The sequence below is a fragment of the Chelon labrosus genome (genome assembly GCF_963514085.1).
Source record: "Chelon labrosus genome assembly, chromosome: 17".
Classification (NCBI taxonomy): Eukaryota; Metazoa; Chordata; class Actinopteri; order Mugiliformes; family Mugilidae; genus Chelon; species Chelon labrosus.
The window spans coordinates 8,469,166-8,490,599 of record NC_140350.1 but is presented as its reverse complement, the minus strand read 5'-3'; the positions used below and the strand labels follow the sequence as shown (position 1 = coordinate 8,490,599).

The window sequence follows — 21,434 nt, the reverse complement described above, 5'->3', positions numbered from 1 at the left end:
TGCTGTGAGTACTGATACTCCCTTCTGTGGTGAGTTGTAGAACAGATAGAGCTGTGGAATTAATAATAAAAATGTTGTCTTTGCTATATCATATGGTCTCGTCACTGCTTCGCAAACACAGATAGTACAGATCCAAGACCAAGGGTCTAAGGTGCCCAGCAGTCCACTATCTTCTTCATCTGGCCTATAGTAGTTTCCACACTACCTTGCGCTCTGCTTTGTATGCACTGTGTTTTCTCGGGGGACATTATCACTGTCACTCCCCAGTCTGTGCTGCGTTGGGCTCGGCTGCGTATGCTTCTGGCGACTGAGAAGGTCAGAGCCCAGACACCAAATATCAGCTCTGTACGTACTCATTCACCTAATCATGCGCTCCACGTGAGGTGAAATGCCGCGGCGCAGGAAGAGCATCTCCTACAATAATTAAAGTTCATCCGTCGACGCTGGTGGATCTGAATCTCGCTGCTAATGAGGCCCCGCTGTATCGGATGTGTGAAGGTCGTCCGAGACCATCCTGGTGGAAATGTAAAGAGCGGTAGGATTAGGCTGCGTTGTTTTCACCTTCATATCATATCTGGGTCAGCGTGAAGAAGAAAGAATACATAACAAGCAGGAGTAGTAAAACGTAACATATCTGAAGGACTCCAGAGTGCTGCTGAGTAGACGGGCCATTTTCTGTAATCGGCTGTGATAAACAGTTATCCTCCGCTTTCTTCTGTCACATCGCAACTGTGTGTTTGCGTCTGAAGGTCATGGCTGTGTGAGAACACTCCTGTTTTCATTCCTGCCTGCAGAAGTCTCTTTTCTCCGTCGACTCTAGGCGTGTTGACACACAGTATTTGCAGTCAACCACTCCAGCCCGTGCCCTGACATCTCCACACAGTGCAGTTTACCTCTAAAGCTTCACTCATCCTCTCAGTTACATCAAACCTCACGTGTACCGAATGCACAAGGATGTGGGAGGATCAAAAGAATCTATTAAAGTCAAGAAAACAATTGGCAAGGCGGTGCAGCTGCAGCTGGCTTGAACCTGGTGTCAGAACATGTTTACCCAGTGGTTTAAACTAACGCAATATCTAATGCCTCATCTCCTCAGAAGAATGTTCATGGCTGCAGAGCAGTCAGACCTGCTGGACCAGTTCTGACCAGCTGTCAGTGTGAAAGCTCTGCATAGCTACATGTCTAAAGTTTTATTTTCACTTCCTGGGTATCTGTGTGGGGCTGGATCCACTGCGCTCTAATACAGCATTTATATTTGAGCTCTCCCGCTTTTGATCTCATCCTTTCCAGAAAAGCGACATTAGCCTACCCCCCTGCTGTGCAGATGTTTTAACCCATTTAAATGATTCAGCTAATGATGAACGAATGAACTCAGTTTTGAAAAGGCTGAGCGTCAACTTAATCCTGAACCGACAGCCGTACTGGTGGGCTGGCGTTTATAGGCTTTCTCTCAGGAGGGTGGAAACGCCAGGGGAATGTTCCCACTGAGAATGGGAAGTCTTCCCATTTATAAACAGGAAAGTATTTTTAGGAGCACCAGAGCGTGTTTGTTTGGAGGTGATTAGAATTGTTGTCAACAGGGAGAAAGACTATGAGTATTCTCATGTAATTGCTTTTTTTTTTTTTCTAGGGGAATAAGGTGGTGTGTTAGCCAGAGCCAGTGTTGTGCTGCATATGATTAAGGTGATGGAGAGCCTGTACAGTGCGCATGACTGTGGGTTCACAGGTAGCTTTATTTATCTCATGGAATATGATCCTCTTCTTTATAAGCAGGAAACTAGTTCTTTCCCAGAGGCTGGTTTTGTTTACAGCAGCACTGAAGCATCAGATCGTAGTGTTTGCTGAAATCACATGAGCTCAGAGGGACAGACAGGTGTGCTACCGGTTGTGAGACAGGTGACTGAGTTCCAGGATTCACAGCTGACGAGCGAGCGCCGAGGCTTTTATTTGCTCCTTGGCTGAGCTCATACACAAAAAAACAGACACCCCAAGGAGTGTCTGGCACGCCATGCAGCCCTGCCAGTTTGACAGTATGTGTGCTGACGGCAAATACCAAGCACACGCTGCTGGTCAGAGGAAGCCGACCTGCCAAACTGGTTCTCCTCTCTCAGGTCAGAGGAGATGACAGGGCCACCGTGTACTTCCTGCTGATGAACGTCCCTGCTCTCAAACTCTCATTGTTGCTTCTTTTGTCTCACCTCACCGTTCAGCAGTGTACACTGATGCCACCTTGTGTTCAGAAGGTCCAGTGAAGGCTTTGTCCCGTTGAACTGCATTATATTACATGTTATAGCAATAATAACATTGACTCATTGCCTTAAGGGTCCCTCAAGCCACAGATGAATTATTGTTTTTTAAAACGCACACTTACATGTTGTGTTAGTACAACACATCATATTTAACACAAGTGGACTGGAAACTCATTCTCAACAAGTGCACTGAGCTGCTGCAACAATATTTGGCTAAATGATTCATTCATTCATTCATTCATGATCTATTATTGCTTATCCTCTAGAGTTGTGAACATCACACAACAATGAAACCCAGAACTAAACAGCAGTAGCAGCAATGCGCTAAAATAGCATTTATTTATTTGTTTTTTGAAACTTTAAAAAAAAACTTTAAGTTTTCACAATACAGTTATACAAACAACAGCCCCGATCCCACCCACCCACCCAAGAGTACACATAATACACACACATACATGGTTAAAAAGAAAGGAAATTTAAAAAAGAAAGGAAATAAAAAATAATAATAATAAAAAAAAGTCTGCCACCTTTGAGGCATAAGCTTTGTTAGTGACTGTTTATACATAATATAATTGTACTGCACCAAGCTTCCCACCACACTGGCTGTCCTGTGCGCAGTCGAGGATCAGGAGAAGGGTAGATTGTCTGTGGACTCCAGGTGTTATGAAATTTGTCAGAGGATTTGCCCCTAGAGTATCTAAGTTTTTCTAGGGGTAGAAAAGCAAGGACTTCCTTTACCCAGCAAAGGAAAGATGGGGGATTAGCAGACTTCCATTGCCGTAGAATAAGTCTCCTAGCTAAAAGTGAAGCAAACGCAATGGCACGTGCTTGGGATATAGAGATCTGAACATCCCCAGCTGTGGCACCAAAGACAGCGGTGATAGGGTCAGGTGAGATGGGCCTGCCACATATATGTGTAAAAGCCTCAAAAATCTGGATCCAGAAATTTGTCAATGCTGGGCAAGACCAGAACATGTGCCCAATAGTACCTATGCCTTGATGACATCGGAAACAATGAGGGTCAGTGTTTGGATAGATGGCAGCCAACCGATCCCTAGAGAAGTGAAGCCTGTGTACGATCTTAAATTGTATCAGATTGTGTCTAAGCACAAAGAGGAAGTATGGATGGAATCTAGGCCATCCTCCCAGGTCTGCGCTGAGAGTTGGACGCCAAGGTCCTGTTCCCAAGCGCATCTCTGATGAAGGCATATTGAAATTGAGAATAATGTTGTATATAAAAGAAATGTTGCCCTTAAGGATTGGATCACGCCCCAATATTCTGTCAAGCAAATCATTATCAGATAGGTGTGGGAATGGGTAGTGTTCTCTAACAAAACTACGGGCCTGTAGGTACCTGAAGAAGTGAACCTGAGGTAATGTAAAATCCTTGCGCAAAGTTTCAAATGAAATGAAGGTGCCGCCTACAAATAAATCTTTAAAAAAACACTATGCCATTATCGTACCAAGAACGAAAAGCTGGGTCAGATTGTGAGCATTTATTTTTTTTAAAGAAATTTCAGGTTGTTCATAAAATGTTTTTTAAATGATAATTAATTACACATTTTCATAATCTACTATGCACTAAAACAAAGAGAAAAATCTAGAGTTGCTGGTCCTGCCCGCTTGAGATCTAAGTGGACTGCATGTGGCCCCCGGACTAAAATGAGTATGACACCGGCAGTGTACACTCTGGAACAGGTCGCCAGTCTGTCACAATGAGAGAGAGACAAACAAACATTCACACTCACATACGGTTAGTTTAGAGTCCCCAAATAACAACAGTCCAAGGACTGTCTGTGTGGGAGGAAGATGGATCACATGGAGGAAAACCCACACAGCCAGCCGGTGGGTTCAAACTCAGGACCCCTTCTTGTCATGAGGCGTCTGTGCTAACCACCACACCACTGTGCTGCTTCAGTTTTGTGTGTAAAATGAAAGAAAATCAGTGCTGCAGCAATTCTGTCACTAATATACTGGTCCCAGGTTTGTTTCCTTAGATTCTTAATTGGATAAAACTGCTTACTTGATGGTTTGGTTGAACCCTTAAAACATTCATTCATTCATCTTCTGTAACTGCTTGTTCCTGTTGAGGGTCGTGGGGGTTGCTGCAGCCTATCCCAGCTGTCATCGGGCGAGAGGCGGGGTACACCCTGGACAGGTCTCCAGTCTATCACAGGGCTAACACAGAGAGACAGACAACCATTCACACTCACATGCACACCTACGGCCAATTTAGAATCACCAATGAACCTAATGAGCATGTCTTTGGACGGTGGGAAGCACCCGGAGAGAACCCACGCAGACACAGGGAGAACATGCAGACTCCACACAGAAAGGCCCAGTCGGCCCATGGATTCGAACCTGAGACCTTCTCGCTGTGAGGCATCAGTGCTGACCACCCCTCCACTGTGCCGCCCAACATAATTGATTAATTAAGAAAATAAATGGTTATCTACTTGATTACTCTGATTATCAGATGTTTTATTTGATCCGTCCTGACTGAGAGTTTACAGTTGGATCAGTGTCAGGATGTCACTCCATGAAGCCTCTAATCCTCACCTGTAAAGCCTCAGAGGTGGTGACTGGTGCTGCGGTTTGTCTCATCAGTTGTCACTGTGTTGTTTGATAAAGAAGTTACATTCTCTGTCTCCTGTTTGTGCTCAAACACCAGCAGACACCCTGCTGTCAGAGCTCATTAATCAGAAGTGTGCGTCTGTTAGGACACACTGGGTACGCCTCTGCTTCTTTACTTTGAGACACTTCTGTTTTTTGATAAGGGCTACATTCAGCAGCTGTTTAGGTTCAGTACATCCTGTATAGTATAATATATTTTAAAATGCTTTGTGTAAGCATTATATTCAAAAGTTTTAGTTAGTTTAATTAGTTTAATTTTTCCAGTTATTTATTCCAATTCAAGTCGTGCGAGTCCAATAAATAGATTGAAATGGTACAAAGGTAAGTACTGAACAGCCAGAGGTTAAAAAAAAAAAAGGTTTGCTTACCCAAAACTGAAAATAATATACATTTCAGAATTATACAAAAAGGCCTCTTTCAGGGAACACGAAGTGGGTTAACAATTTAAAGCTGATCTGCAGCAATGAAGGTTGAATCAGCCTTGAATGCTGGTGCTACTAATTCCTACGGGTGTTCTAACTTTTCTTGGTTACTTACAACCCCCTCTGTCTGCATAAAAGCAGTGTTGGAACACATTGTGGTACCAGACCCTCATGAGCATCAGGTGAACAGTATTGTACTGCAGAAAGTAGTGTGTTGCTATGGCGAGAAAAAGGCAATTAACAATGGAAGAGAGACAGACCATCATAACACTCAAACATGTAGATCCTCTCTACAGGGAAAATGCAAAGAAAGTCAAGGTGTCAGTCAGTACAGTTTTCTTCACTATCAAAAGGCACTCAGAAACTGGGGGAAACTCTGACAGGAAGAGGTCTGGCAGACCCAAAGCCACAACTGAATCAGAGGACAAGTTTCTGAGAGTTAACAGCTTGCGTGATAGGCGGCTCACAGGACAACAGCTTCAAGCACAGCTTAATAGTGGTCGTAGTAAGCAAGTCTCAGTTTCAACTGTGAAGAGAAGACGTAGAGCTGCAGGTTTGACAGGATGAGTTGCAGCAAGAAAGCCATTGCTAAGATGTCAGACTAAGACAAAGAGCTCTCCTTGGCCATGAAACACCACCATTGGACTACTGAAGACTGGAAGAAGGTATTATGGACTGATGAATCAAAATTTAAAATCTTCGGTTCATCACGCAGGATCTTTGTACACCATCGAGTAGGCGAGAGGAAGTGTGATGGTCTGGGGCTGTTTTGCTGGATCCAGGGTCGGTGACTTGGGATGAACTGGACAGAAGAGTGAAAGCCAAGCAACCTACAAGTGCCACACATTTATGAGAAATTCTGCAACATACTTGGGAAGAACTTTCTGAAGAGTATTTGATTTCTATTGTAGAAAGAATGCCACGAGTGTGTTCAGCTGTTATATCTGCCAAAGGTGGCTACTTTGATGAGTCAAAGTTTAGAATACATTTTGGTCTATAAATTGATTCCATGATTTCTTTTTCAACTCAAATTGCTTATTTGTTCTATGCTTTCATTTCAGAGTGCAATGAGACCCTAAACTGAATAATTCTCAGTAAAAAAATGGAAAAAGTGTGGTGTTCTAAAACTTTTGACCGGTAGTGTAAGTCAGTAAATGTCTTCCAGTACCCGCTGTATTTTCTCATACAGAGCTGCAGTGGAGGCTGAAGAGAGATTTTTTTTTTTGTAGTCAGTGCTCAGATTGTTCTTTTTCAGAAACAGCTGATGGAAGCAGCCCCCGAATCACACTGAGGGGAGACATCAAGAACTGGGAAGTAGAGTTTGAAGGAGGATGTAATGCTTAAGAGACACACACTTCTGCTTTTAGATTGTCTCTGAACTACTAACCAGACTGAAAGGAGTCTTGGGAGAGCTGAAAAGATGAACTGATTAATAAGTTCATAGAAAACGAATCTGCAAGAGCTTTATTCTCTGTCTGCTTCCAACTTATTAAATGTGAGGATCATACTGTCAGCATTTCCACTATTTCATTTACCGGCTGATGTTAGACCATAGTCAGAAAATTGTGGTAAATTCTCATTCTCAAGTCTCCAGAACCCTTGTCATTTTGTCCAGTCAGCCATCATAAATCATGGTGAAGGAGGATTTGTATTTTCTTTGCTTTAAATTATTTGGAAATGTCACTTTCAAAAAGCTACTAATTGATTTATCAGCTAGTTGTTGCACTGCTGATAAAATAATGAATTTCCTGCTAAGTTGCATCCTGAATTCTTGACTTGCAGTAGGTTTGAGTACCTCTGGTGGAAGTTTATATTTCTTGCAGTTTGGCGCCCTCTCCTGGCCCGAAGGCTGAACTACCAGATACTAAAGGAGCAGTTTATGTACGCCTGTCTGAGAGGAAAATTAGTGTTAGTCCCAGGAGTAGGAGGCATTTACTCCGAGGAAATACACAACTCACACTTCCCACCAGTAACGGATCGAGCCAACATTTGATTGATGCATGAACAGGGTGCCTGAGCGCTAAACATCAGTCAGAGAAGGGTGCATAAATGCTGTGGTTATTGAATGTAATGGGAAAGTCAATAAGTCTTGCACCCTCTGATGAATACGCAATTACAGCTCCATGATTCACCAGCAAAGGGCTGCTGATGTTTAAGGCGCTGTTATTTCACCGAGCACAAGCCCTCGCTTGTCGCAACTGGCACAGCAGAGGCGAGAGGAATTTTATGTCTCTGTTGCTAAAAAGTGAAAAAATTAAAAAACTGACAAAATCTGCCTTACTGACGCACAATCTGCAGCACTTTAAACAAGTTTATGTTCCAGGGGAAAGTTGTACTTGAGGATGTTTATCTTCCATGTGGAAAGTGTGTGTTTTTCAGGTCAAGGATAAATATTAAGGCCTATTTATCTGCTCAGTGCATGAATGTGGAGAAACACGCTCCCAAACACAGGGTTAGTACACATTTTTTAATAACATGGCACAATTTACATAACACAAGTTTAAATGAGGAGCATGCTGAAGATTCAGTCGCTTCATTTTTTTTTTTCTCATTTTTGTACATGATCTAGAAAGACTTAATTGTTTTCCCTGTACATGGCAAACAGCAAAAAAAGTTTCTTGTTTAACAATCTTTTTGCAATACGCATCGACTAACCACTATGGCTCTGGAGGACAATTTTTATGTTGGATTAAAAAACACTGCACGACATGATATCACAGAGTTTGAAGCGCACAACTAAACCTTCAGTGGACTACTAAAATAGATCTCTGCTTGTTAGAAACAAACTGTCCATATTTCAGACTTGCTTTTTTGTCTTTTGATTTTTGTAGGTACAACAACTTAGGAAAGCACTTTAATACACTGTTTGAACAACAGTTATTTCCAAAACATGTACTTTACACTCCTTCGGTAGGGCTAATGTGCTGTCATGGTTTTTAATCTGCTGCATTCTCCCCAGAACAAGACCGCTGATAACTGGGAAAGGAAAGAATAATAATAATAAAAATAGCATCCCAACATTTGTGCTGCTGGCTTTTTTTTTTTTTTTTTTTTACATATAAGATCATTTTAAAATTCATTAATTGTATCTGGGATTGTCACCACAATGAATCATATATTTGATAAAGTAATTCTCAACTTTTTGTTAAATCGTTTTTTTTTTTTTTGCAAACCCTGTGTGGATCAGTTAAAGCTCGTGTCTGTCAGCGTGGACGCTTACGTTGGTAAAGTCAGAGTTGTGGAGAGAATACAGCTTTTTATCCTTTATTGGTACACGGTAGTGTTGAGAAGGCCAGCTTTCAGAAAGGGAGCCCAGACATTTGTTGCATAGTTGAATATGGGGTCTCTGGTACAATGCTAATCACCTGCGTCAACCACAAAAAAAAAGATAAAAAATAAAAAACAGAGGGAAAAAGGAAATTGCAAAAAGCACATTCTAAATCACCGCCTTAATACTCCTATATTTACATTTGTTCAAAGTAAAGCTTTCAAAACACTCTTTTGCATATTTGTACCATGATTTTTAATCCATACAGAGAGAGCACAGCGACTGTACACATTATCTACACACTTGTCTGCCAGTGCCAAAGTACCTGTACATTCCAAATAGTTCATTCTTCCTCCACGTGTCACTTTGCTATACAAGAGAAAAAATGCACACAAAAGCTGGAGCAAACTGGGGAAAAATCTTTGAAAAAGTATTTTTTTTTTTGTTTCATGATTCTTGTATCTTTGTAGTTTTTATACAAAAACAATTCATTGTGTGGGCATGTCTCTGCCCACATAAATTATTCACAGCTATGTTACAGTCTTGCTTTGCCCAAAGCTAAGTGCTCGGTGTGAGTTCAGTGTTGGTGAGGTACAGGGCTGAAGCTCAGCTCAGCCCAGCTCACCGTGCCTCAATATCTTTGTGAGCTGGTCTGTCTCTGATGTCTGTGGCCAGCGGAGTAGTCCGTCTGGGTGAGCCGGGCCGGGCACCCAGTGTGGGAATGAGCGGGGGCGGGGCACTCAAAGATGCAGTGGGTGGTGTTTTGTTCAGCATACCGTTCTGATGAGCGGCAGCGGCGGCGGCGGCGGCTGCTGCCGCTGCAGCCGAGGGGCTGACCCTGGAGTAGTGCATGCCGGGGAGTCCAGGGGCCATGAGGCCTTGGGCTGGGTGAGGGAGGTGGCCATCAAGGGCAGGATGGTGCATTGCGGGGTGCAGGCGCCCATGCTCATAGTCCTCTCTGAGCATGTTGAGGCGGTCGCGCTCCTCCAGCTGGGCGCGCTCATGTTCCCTCCTCTGCTCCAGGGCCAGAGGGTGGGGGTGGTCACGATTAAAGTCGTGAGGCTCACGGTCCCTGTAGGACCGCTCGGCCTCATACAGGCGTGGCCCTGCCAGCCGGTGCAGAGGATCGTTCCTTAGCAGCAAGTCCCTGGTCAAAGGGTCTCGTCTGTGAATATCTAGGCCCCTGTAGGGGTCCCTCATTGGGTCCCAGTGGAAAGCAGGGTAGGGGAACCTGTCAGCTCCTGGAATGGGGCTAATTCCCATAAAGGGTGCCACAACTCGAGTTCTCTCCAGGCTGCTGATGCTGTTGATGGGGTGGACACCAGCCATGCCCATAGGCACAGGCATTGAGGATGGAGGGTGGAGGTTTGGCGTGGAGGATGCCTGTGTTGGGTGCTCACTTGGCCTCTCTGGGGCTGCATCCTGCTCCTCCTTCCTCTCCTCCTTCACTTTCACTTCGTTGTTCTTCTTCTGGTGCTCGTAGGGCAGCTCGACCTTCTTCTCTAGGACCTCTCTGCCCAGGCCTCCGTTGGGACGTTCCAGGCTGGTCTGCCGTACATAGGGTGACGCCGTTCCTCTGTTGGCCACTTTGTCCTCTGACACTCGGCCGTCATGGATGACAGGTGTGTCCTTGTCACTGTGCTGGCTGTCTTTGAGCTTGTGGTCGTCTGTACCGTTGTCCTTCCAGGAGTCTGAGTGCTCCCTCTCCCTGTCTTTGGCCTTGTTCTCCTTGTCCCTCTGAGGCTCTCCAGAAGCAGGAGGCAGGTGGTTCCTGTGGTGCTCAGGTGGCCGGCTGTGGCCCAGAAGGCTGATGGGGTTGACAGGGATGGGGGACGGATGGCTCTGATGGCGCTTTTCTACAGAATCCCTAGAATCACAGAGAAAGTCCTCCACATCAACACCAGTAATGCAGCTTCTGCCCAATAAAGAGATCTTCCAAATAACAATTAGCAAAACTATGGAGTTTACAAAAAAATATACCAAATCCAATTTTCTTGGAGAGAAACCCACCTGTCCTTGTCGTCTTTACTGACCAACGAGTCCCGCTTGTCAGAGTCTCTGTCCCTCTCGTGCGAGCTGACCGAGGCGCTCCTCTCAGAGTCTCCGGGTTTCAGCCAGGGTGGCGGTGTAGGGAAAGAGGGCGGTGTGCGGTGCAGGCGGTTCCACGGCTCCTGGTGGCTGCTGTTACTGCTGCTGTTGAAGTGCTGCTGTGCATTGGGGCCATCTTTGTGGCCAAACACCGAGTTGGCCGCTGTTAGGGATTCAACACGTGGAAAAACACGGCAGGACGCAAGTTAAATGCGTATCTCGACATTTGCTCCGGTCCGTCAGTGTTCACAGTCTGTTCAGCTGTATATTCTTTACATTACAAAGACCAACTATGAACAGCTTATTCCAACCAAACATCTGCAGTAAGTGTTATATAGTAACATGAGGCTAAAACTCACTTAGTGCTGGATTTCCCAGTCCTCCAAAGGCTGATGAACTGAGAGCTCCCAACCCTCCGAATGATGGAGGCCTACTGAAAGGTTCTGGAGGAAGAGACAACATGTTATCTAACCAGCTTCTTAATCTTTCATTTCCAGACTGAGGACAACTGAACCGAAGAGACCTCTTACCTAAGTGAGATGCTGGGGTGAGGAAGTTTCCAGGATGGTGCGGCGGATGACCGAAGGGAGCTGCTGATGGGTGTGTAGGACCTGAGGATGAAGATACAACCACAGACTGTGATGACAGCAAAGTATAGTGTGGTCCTGTTCTGCACTGTAGAACCTGTGTAATAGGAAATCTGAACTCAAAGCCCTCTAGGTTCTTCTGAAGTGTTCAGCTAGAGCTGATAACGTGTTAAACAATGTGGGATGTTTAACACAGATATCAACACAATGCTGCATAGACTGCAAAATAAAAGACACACAGTATAAAGTAGTTTTAATTCTATGGTTTATGACCAGAAACCTTCAACACCCTCAGCTCTACTTTGCATTTAGAGCCAACTAGTGAATGTCAGCCCTCTGACAACACAAGACTGCTCAACACAGACAAATGAGATACTATCTCCTTTGAGGAGGTCCTCAAGGTGTAGTTGAAAGCCTCGTAAGTGGATCTTGGATTCCAATTATGTCGTTAGAGTTAATTATTTTGTCCAGTTTGTGTGCTACAGTGGCCCCTGAGAGCTACAAGCACTGCAAGTTAAGAAACCATCTTCACCAATCTGATAACACAGGTCCAACATTTAGAAGAAAAAAACAGAACAGGGAGCTGCAGTGTGGGTCGTACACAAACCAGAAGATTAGCTGTGTGATCCGTGGTACATGGAGCAGACGCTGAGCAAGACAATGAGACCATTCTGGGTAAATGTGTCACCGTGACTATAAAGTGCTTTCAGTAGCAATAGGTAGAAAGGTGCTATATAAATACGAGACCATTTACCATTCACCATATCACATGACTAATGATAGACCTGACATAGATGTTTATTCCCACTATGCTGTGGTGACTCCATTAGTGGTTGAGAAATCAGCCAGCCTTTAAGCCCTCTATTGGGATGACAGATAGAATTCATTATTGATAGCAGACCTCATTTTATTAACTCAGCTCGCTCCAGATTGTGGGATTTGAAAGTAACTAAGAACGTTAAAGCCAGCTAACATGTTCCAGAGGTGATTATTTCCTCAGAAATAATCACATTATTTGAATAACTTATTGCTTTAATCGCAAAATTAGAACACAAGACTACAGATATCTGCAATGATAGATGAATATGAAGATCTTATTTAAGGGGGAATTGTTGGGTTTATCTATCTAACGTGACCTAAGTTAATATTTGGCCCAATATGTATAAACACAATTGAATTGGAAATGTCATTAAAGTATTAAAACGAAAGGAAAACACCACTGGCAGATAGTCAGTCATTTCACAAGTTAACACGGTTAGGAAAAGAGCATTCCAGTCAGCCCATCACTTTTTATAGCTATTTGGAATTGTCATTGACAGATAGTTTTGTTTTTTTTCCAAAATGCTCTGCCGTCAGACTGGTGAAGAGGTTTTCTTAAGTTTTTTGTCAGGTGGCACTGCACTGAGCTCTCAGGGTCTCAGCAGTACTCAGCTGAAGAGGGGTATACTACTCTGATGTCCACACCTGTCCTCGGTAACAACAACGTAAACAGACGACTGCTGGTGAATGCCAGGGGCTAGCGTTAACCATCTATCCGTCTCTCAACGCAGAGATGCGACGCACACTTACCTGCAGCGGAGAAGAGCGTGGCGGGCCGTGCCAAGTCGCTGGGGTGATGGATGGCACCAAAGAGGCTGGGGCCCGGAGGTCGACTGAGGAACTCGGGCTTGAGGCCGAAGTCTAGCTTGTGAGGGTCGACCTGCATCTGCTGCTGAAAGACGCCAGACCGACAAAGAGAAACACATGTAAAACTTCTGGACACAAGCGCTGTGTATTTAAGTGTTAACAATAGGGTAGAAATGTATTATTGTACAAAGTAAATACACTGTCTGGCCAAACAAAATGTCGCCACCTGGATTTAACTAAGCAAACAGGTACGAGCCTCCTATTGGGAGATTATCTTTCAGCTGGCAACAAATTATTTAACCCCAACTGATACAATGAGTAGCTTCTCATTTCTTAAACAACTATGCTGAAAGATACATCCCGTGGTTGTGGAAAAGATGTTAGTCTGTTTGAAAAGGGTCAAATCATTGGCATGTTAGCATTCTTTGTAAAGACGTAACAATGAAATCAGTTCCCAGTATTATTGATTAAGAAGAGAAGTACAAGCAGAAGACAGAATAACATCTTATTTAATAGTCCAATTTTCCAGTAGAGGAAAGAGAGGCAACACCAAATCAATATTACTAAGGAGCTGCAACACAGGCAATGTGACAAAATAAAAATAATCAAAACAGTAAATGTATATTTTCTACTCTTTATTTTTAACTAGCAGCTGCATTTTAAGATCACAGTGTGACTGTATTAAACCACTTTCTGGTTCTGTTAGGAACCTGTGTGCAGAAAAACGATTAGTATGTAAACTGTATGGAACTGGCTATACAGCAAAATTTCCAAAGTGGCAAAACTGGCTTTGGCCGAAGGAAGAGAGGAGTCAGGCGAGCCCTCACCTTTACTTTCTGTTGGTGGTGGTATATCTGCCAGGCGATATGGACATGCATGGCGCACCACTTCCCTGGTTTCTGTAAGAACAAGATTCACAGCATTACTCGTACGGCCAATAGCGCTACCAGTTAACATTTGATAGGGTTCAAATCGCAATATTTTTATCTAATTTAAAATATATATACATATATAAATATTGAAATGTATAGGCAAAGCAGAGGTTTAATGTGGTTTAGGCCTAACTTCAATGTAGTCCTTTATCATCAGTGCACATCTTGAATGTTTAGATGTCATGAACACTCAAAGCCTCTGTCGTTACAGTATGTATATGGTGTAGAGATATGGTGAACTGCAACACATTGTCAGCCAGTGTCGTGTAACCAGCATTTCCAAATGCAGAGGCTGCACTCTTCTCCAAAATTAAGAGCCTGCAAGTGCACCACTCATTTAATTAAAGACACTATCAACTCCATTAGCAGAAACCCTTAAAGGCATTGTGGTTATCACTGTGTCAGTGAGCCGGCGACTGAAACACTGCAGGGAGCGAGCACTCACCCTGAGAATGGGCCGAAATGGATCTGTTAGCTACGGGAAGGAGAAGGGGAGAAAAAAAGAGGGTGAATTATTTAGCTGTCAGTCAAATCACTTCTAATTAGTCTTTGTGTGAAGAATTCATTATGAACCAAATTAAAATGTTCACTCTAAAATTAAGCATTTCAGGAGTAATTAACGTGTGGGTGTTAAACAGGCTTCCTCCTGGGTGGCCAGCGAGCACATATGGCAGCTGAGAGGGGGGCAGGAACATATTTGTTGTCTGCAAACAATATGCACATATCTTTACGACGACATGTTTTAGCGTGTTAAACCTCCATCTGATGACTTAAAGGCTTATGCAGCACATGCAGTCTAAAGGCTGCAGCTCCACTGAATGTTGTGAGCACGCTCTTACCCTGGGGTCCTTCTGTAAGAATGTGTGTGGGACGGCTCCGGGTCTTGTGGACACATCCAGTGGATTAGAAGTCTAGAGGGCATCAGACATGGATTGAAATAACATTCTCTGTAAATAACTCTTTTCTCAATTTGTCTGTCAGTGGGTGTGTGGCCGTGCTGGTTTACTACCTTGGGCTGAAAAGCGCCCTGCAGCGAGCTGAAGGGTCCCGTCGGAGGGATGACAGGGGGGAGGCCAGACATGGCTGGTGGGTAGGAGTGGAAGAGCTGAAGAAGAAATTATAAAAAGAAAGTCAGTGTGAGGTTGGTCTGTCAGCGATAGGGATGCAGGAGCTTTATGAGTAGATGAAACGAGCAGGCTGTAGCAGTGGATGAGCATCATCATTCAGTCAGAATATCCCCACGCTGCTTAAATGCAAAGTTAGAAATGATTGCCTACATGTTTCACAAACTGCTTGTTTATTAAATATTCTCTGCTCATTCCCATTGGGTTTAAATAAGGGAAAAGACTCCTTTGATATGAAAAGTAGAATGTTGTAATACAAGCAAAACACAAGTAAACCAAACAAGTGCTCAAGGCTTCCATAAATGTATCCCATAGAGAGGCAGATATATAATCAACCTCTTCTCGTCAATCACATTAGGCTAAGCGCACAATGTTTCTCATATTCTCAACATGGCATTGCTTTAATCACGGGCACGGCTGAATTATTTCAACTCGGGCTTCAGGATGTGCTGTGAGGTTTTAAGAGCAATTTGTGTTTCCTTGTGCGCCATGTTTTAAGACTGTGTTTTATCAAGTGGAGATGGTTTCAGGGTATTTGCTGTTCCCTTAATAAAAGTATAAAAAAAATAATAATCAAAAACTGAACTTAAAAAACAAACTAGCAACATCTATTAGACCCAGGGTTGATCTGAGGATCAGAGAGTCTGCGGTTTAACACTTTGAAGAAAAAGCAACCCCATGTGCACACAGCAGGTGACTGGAAACTGCAATTTAATTTTATTTATATGGAGTCAATAACAATGCAATTTGTCTCAAGGCGCGTTACAGAGCTCAGAGACGGAAAAAAAAAGAAAGAAAGAAAACTCCCTTTTAACAGGAAGAAACCCGGCTCATATGAGGGGACCCATCTGCTGGAGACAGGCAGGGACTTCAACAAACATAGCAGGATACTGGGGTCAATGTTCAACACAAGCACCTATTAGTGAGCAGCAATAATGAGCAAGGCACTGTGGTTAGCATGTTTCACCAGCACATGCGCACACACAATACATCTACTGCTCCAGGGTCTCAGAAAACAGCATTGGTTCAATAATCACAACTATAGGCGGGGCTAAAGAGTGAAATGGTACAGCTAGGATGCTTACAGTAGCCACCAAGAAGCAGATGAGTGATTGCATGAAGTCTACCACACACGTACATACACACACACACACACTGAGTTGAAACACCAACTCGAAATGGGCTGAAATGGCAAAATGGGCGAGCAAGAGACTGCTGTGGAGCTGGAGAGTACACGGTAGGGAAACTCACACTGTGTCTGTAGAAGGGGTCAACTTTTGTTGGGTATTTGTCAAACTGTAGGAGAAATGAAACAGAGCTAAGTACAAAGATGCAGAGAAGAGACGACAACCTTCACATAACACCGTCACAGGGTCGAGGCTGGCCTCTTTCATGCAGTTTGGGACATGCTTACAGATTAAAATCCATGATGTCAACTGAGATTCAAGCTCAACCACTTTCCAGGCCGGGCTGTTTTCATCCTCCCTTTTTCGTGATCATCTGAAGGCCTTGTAAAGTAGTGTGGGCTGCGTCTCATTTGGATGCCTTTTAGTGGTGCAGCACAGCGAACATTTCCACAGTCAAGACTAAACACTGCAGTCATAAAGAGGCTTTTTATGGCCTCATTAGCTGTCAGAGGCCTCACCATGCTGCCTTTGAGGTATCATCAGAGCCAAACGAACTCTCTACGGGCCAGGCAGTTACAAATGTGCATGTGTTTGTGTTGAGTTTTAGGTCCACGCACCCATTGCCCGTGGTCTCTCCCGACAAACAGCGGTGCTCTTAATGCAACGCATTTGCCAGTAATGAAAACCCCCAAACGGGACCGCATGAAGTCATTAAAATCATGATGAATTAAGTGCATTATGCTCTGAAAGCTGGCTCTGAAGTTAACATGCCTCGGGCAAGTTATTGCCAATTTAGAAAATAACAGCATTCAACTCTGGAGTCTTAGTGTATGCCAGAGAAAACACTAGAAAGGCTGTCTGGGAGAATAAAGGCATGGCTGTGGCGTGGACGGACACACATGGTCATCATTGAAAGGCCGCCGCAGAAACCCGCAGGTCCCTGCAGTGTGCTGCACACACACATGTCAGATGGTGTAAAATCTTTGCTCTCACAGCCACAAAGTGAAAACACTTTCTGTGCCATGCCCACCCACTCCTCTGCACATGTTAACGTCATTATTAGAACGAAGACATATATAAAAAAAACATTTTGTTTTTTCTTCGTTGATCCCCTCCACCCGCTCCAACCCAACCAATACAGGTGTGTGCTACTTATCCTCACATTTCTGGCAGGGGTACGCACCATGGGCGGTGCTGGGGTGGGCATGATGGCGTGGGGAAAGGGCGTGAAGGTGTGCTGGTGGGTGTGCTGGTGGGTGTGTTGGTGCTGATGCTGGTGCTGATGCTGGTGCTGGTGGAACTCGGTGCGCAGGTAGGGCGGGGGGCCCAGCGAAGCGCCACGGTCAGCGCTCTGGGAGGCCAGGAAACGGGTATTGAGCTCCTGGCGCAGAAGGTCTTGCTCTGGAGAAGAGGTGGAGACAAGGGAGGATTAGGACTGGGTTTGCTAATGAAGTAACACAGTAATAGCAGGCTCTGGTATATGAGCTCTTCTCACAATCTTCCAAAGACTTTTGTGGTGGGGGAATTTTTTTTTAAATAAAACTTTGTCTAGTCTGTACCAATAAACTTGTCCTTTGGGTCTTATGGGTTGAGGGGAGGGGCCTCTGTGGATCAGGCTTGTTCCAATGCATCCCACAGATACTCAGTTTGAGGTCTAGTGAATTTAGAGACCAGGTCGACACCTTGAGCTGTTTCTCATGTTGTTCCTAAACCGTTCTTGTGTGTGTGCCTGTATCAGGCTGCATCCCGCTCACCACTGGTCTAGTCTAGGTGGGTGGTACATGTCTAAGTAACATCCACACGAATGCCAGGTCCAAACGTTTCCCAGCAGAACATTGTGTTGTCACAAGACGGTCAGTGATATTTACTTCTCCTGTCAGTGGATTTAATGTTGTGGCGGATCGGTGTATAGGCCGGGAAATTAAAGTGCTGCAAACCTTTTACAGAACCCCTGGAGGACACTGAACTACAATGTGAGCGCTACACATATCATCAAACGGGAGGTCATGTCGAAGCTATATCAAAAAAGGAAACAACCAGGAAATGACTGTTATTATCAACATGTCATTTTAAATTTAAGCGAGGCTCCAGACGATTAGAGCTGTGTGACTGCTGGAACAGTCAAATGCTGTGATTTGATACACTACAGCCCCTCCGAGGCAGCAGCATCTGTTATTCTAATAACCTTTGCGCAGGCTGTGGAGAAAGAATGGATTTCAAGTAATCACTAGCTTTTCTTCTAAATTCAACAAAACCTGCCTTGAGAGATTATATCTCCTCCAGAGTAACCTTATCCTTCCTATTCCACAGCGACTCCCTACAATATTTTCTGCATTAATTTCAAGCTTTATTGGGCTGGGAGTGGAATTTTCTCTTCATAAAAATTTCATTAGTATCTTTTGAACGAAATCCAGCTTGCTCCGTTCCGTATTGACCACATTGATTTCTTGCACATGAACACTGTTCCAGGTGAAAATGGAAGTTCTGGGAACGTGGCTCGAGGCGAGCCCCTCCCCCTCTTCCCACACTGACCCTGACATTTAGCTTGACAGCACTGCGCGGAAATGTGCACGGGGTCTGTAATCGCTTTTGCAATGTGGCCTAACAACTTGCTGTTGGATGCAGAGAGTTGATCAATCACAGCATGACAGACAGCGTGTGAACTTGAACTGTCCACACGACTATAAACACACAAAACCCCAGGCATGGAGTGCATCTGGACAATCTTGGACTCACTTGCTTGTTTCTTTAAATAATTACAAGGGTAACATACTGCCTATGCATCTGTCTCTGCCTATAAAATGAAATGCTGATCCCAAATTATTCCTTGCGTAGTTCTCATATGCCTCAAATTCCCTGGCACCTTGTTGCAACAACTGGCTAAAATAGGAGACAGCCTTCTGTTTTTGTCAGTCGAACACACATTCCAGTGTCACACCACATGGGGGCAATGTGGAGACATTTGCGAACAGCTTCTGATGTTTACCTGAGTAGGCACTCCCAGCAGCAGGATGTCCGGGTACTGGCAGGGTGCTAGACGTCAATGGCGGTGGTGGAGGCAAGGCCGCTGGAGGAGCGAACATATTGGGGTGATGGGGGTGCGGCGAGGACTGCAAGGCAGAGGGGAAGCTGTGGGGGGTGTTCTGGTTAGCGGCCAAAGGCAGTGGGAAGGTGGAGGCTGCTGCGGCCGCTGGAGGAGGAGGCGGGTGGTGGGGGAGGTGCAAGGAGGGAGCAGGAGGCCCGTGGGGCTTGGCACCCGGGGTGCTGCTCCTGCTGCTGCTGTTAAGAGAGAGAGAGAAAAAGATCAAGACGGAGAAAGCAGCCAGGTTAAGCCAGGCGCGATCAGTCAAAATTAACACTTGTTCCTCCACATCCCCTCGTCTCCATCTGTTCCGGCTTTCAATTCCCAGCACAATGTTTTCACACCTCAACTGCCTTCCATTTACAAACGCCTCCCTGCCTCTCTCTTGTGCTTCACAGAATCCAGGGCAAACAGGATCCGCAAAAAACACCACATTCACAACACCCTCGGATGCAAATAAACCACCGCTGGCAAACATAACAGAACGAGCATCTGTCTTTGAACAGCTTCTGTTAAGGCACTTCCTCCAGAGCCAGGTAGTGAACATGTGCATCGGAAATGGGATGAGAGGGAGAGAGGGTGTGTATGCATGTGTAAGCAAACAGTCTTTTGTGGTGTGTGTGGGTTTTCCCCGGGGGCAGACGCAGAGCCTGTGTCGCTGCAGCTCCACGCACTAAGCCTAAAAGCTCATTTGCGGCGCTCGCTTTTCGCTGTGGGCCCCGGCCGTGATTATTCGCAGCGGGTGCCAGGCCCTGTCGGCGCGCTGGCACACTGGCAGGGCTGGCACACAGAGAGGCGGGCAGTGCCAAGTCCTGAGAGCCTGGAAGGCAGCGCTGTTGTTGGGACTGAGTGGGTTCTGAAGGAGCTATCTTCAAGTCTTACATTAATGGAGAGCTTCATAGGCCTCAGTGCTTCTCAAATGATATAGGACACAGTGAACTAAACTGCACTGGCTCTGCTGTTTTTAATAGTATGTTAATGTGTTGTGATTTTGGTGTATTTGAACATACATTGTTCTGCTGAACAATCCGTATAACTGAAGAAAATTAACAGGACTCTTGAAGTTTTTTTTTGTAAGAAAAATGTCAGTTTTTTTCATTGACAAATAGTCCTTCGTCCATGAAGTAAGAACAATATGGTGTTGATTTAAGGTTATACTAAACTAACTGGAGTCTATACAGCGCTCAGATGACAGCGTGGGTGGCTAATAAATCACAGGCACTCAGGGCGCAGTGTGGCCTTTTTATTTCGCTGTTAATAATCAGCGCTACTGTGTGGCTCTGGAACTTCAAGCTCTCCCTGATGGCAATTTACATACTGATCGGGCATTATGCGTACTTCCAGCTCAAGAGATATTCTAGTATTTTCAAGTGCGTGTGGATGTGGAGGTTTTGCCTGAACAGCTCTGCATGATTTTTCTGCATCAGAGCGAACAAGGACGTGAGGGACGTGGACGTGTTTTAAAATACACTTTGAGGTCGTCTGACATTAGACTTACCTGTGACCGTTGAGGTTCAGGCCGTTGTAGGCAGAAAGTGGACGAGGGTGGCAGCGTGACGGGGGCCGGTTAGGCCCTGCCTGACTGGGGTGCTGCTGATAAGGGTGGTGGGTTGGGAGGGCAGGTGATGGTGGGTGCGGGTGAAGGCTGGGTGTAGGCGGAGGCCTGGGGTTGGACAGCAGTTCCGGTTGGTGCTGGGGCCGGGGAGGGGGGGGCGGCGAGGGCTCTTGGCCCTGGGCAAGAGGCAGGGCTGCGGGCGTCTGAGGCCTGGGCAGAGCCTCTGAATGTTGGGGCGGGAGGGTCGAGGCCGGAGCCTGGGCAGGGCCGTTGGTTTGGGTCCGACGAGGGGGTGGGGCCTGTGGGGCGGACGGCTCTGGTGGCGGCAGAGGGAGGTTTTGGGCGGGCAAAGGTGGATTGGGGGAGCTGGATGCAGGGGGGTGGGAGTCTCTGCAACTCTCCTGGCTCCTCTCCTGGCTGCGCTCTAGGCCTGAAACCTGGAGGAGGCCCTGGCCGTGAGGCTCCTGGCTGCCATTGGTGGGGAGCACATCGATGCCAAAATCTGGTACTGCAAGAAACAGAGAGAAGAAAGAAGTGTTTAAAATTCACTGTCAATAACAATTAACAAGTAGTATAAGTATCAGAAAAACAGCTGACACATACATTAACTTCCACCGCCATGTTGGTAGATGTAATGAACATGCCATTTTATCTGACTGGTACATGGGCGTCAGAACATCCCAATCAGACATACATTAAATGTGTTGCTGAGCTGTTAAAGTGCATGCATGGGTGACCTA

At 45.2% G+C, this 21,434-nt stretch overlaps 1 protein-coding gene across 5 annotated transcripts in view; it reads right to left on the bottom strand.

The window, feature by feature from the left end:
• Positions 1-7,667: 7,667 nt before the first annotated feature.
• The window catches only part of auts2a (activator of transcription and developmental regulator AUTS2 a), a 293,350-nt gene continuing 279,583 nt past the window's right edge, over positions 7,668-21,434 (bottom strand). For 4 of the 5 annotated variants that reach the window (XM_084565335.1, XM_084565336.1, XM_084565339.1 and 1 more), the window contains 13 exons: positions 20,638-21,202; positions 19,044-19,336; positions 17,220-17,458; positions 16,182-16,226; positions 14,816-14,911; positions 14,646-14,717; positions 14,252-14,281; positions 13,702-13,773; positions 12,818-12,959; positions 11,192-11,272; positions 11,021-11,104; positions 10,584-10,836; positions 7,668-10,440 (listed from right to left, as the gene is read on the bottom strand). In XM_084565335.1, the coding sequence (XP_084421461.1) occupies positions 9,195-10,440; positions 10,584-10,836; positions 11,021-11,104; positions 11,192-11,272; positions 12,818-12,959; positions 13,702-13,773; positions 14,252-14,281; positions 14,646-14,717; positions 14,816-14,911; positions 16,182-16,226; positions 17,220-17,458; positions 19,044-19,336; positions 20,638-21,202 (3,218 nt within the window). In that variant the 3' untranslated portion in view covers positions 7,668-9,194. The remainder of the gene's footprint in view (positions 10,441-10,583; positions 10,837-11,020; positions 11,105-11,191; positions 11,273-12,817; positions 12,960-13,701; positions 13,774-14,251; positions 14,282-14,645; positions 14,718-14,815; positions 14,912-16,181; positions 16,227-17,219; positions 17,459-19,043; positions 19,337-20,637; positions 21,203-21,434) is intronic. The other variant, XM_084565337.1, reaches the window with a different exon arrangement.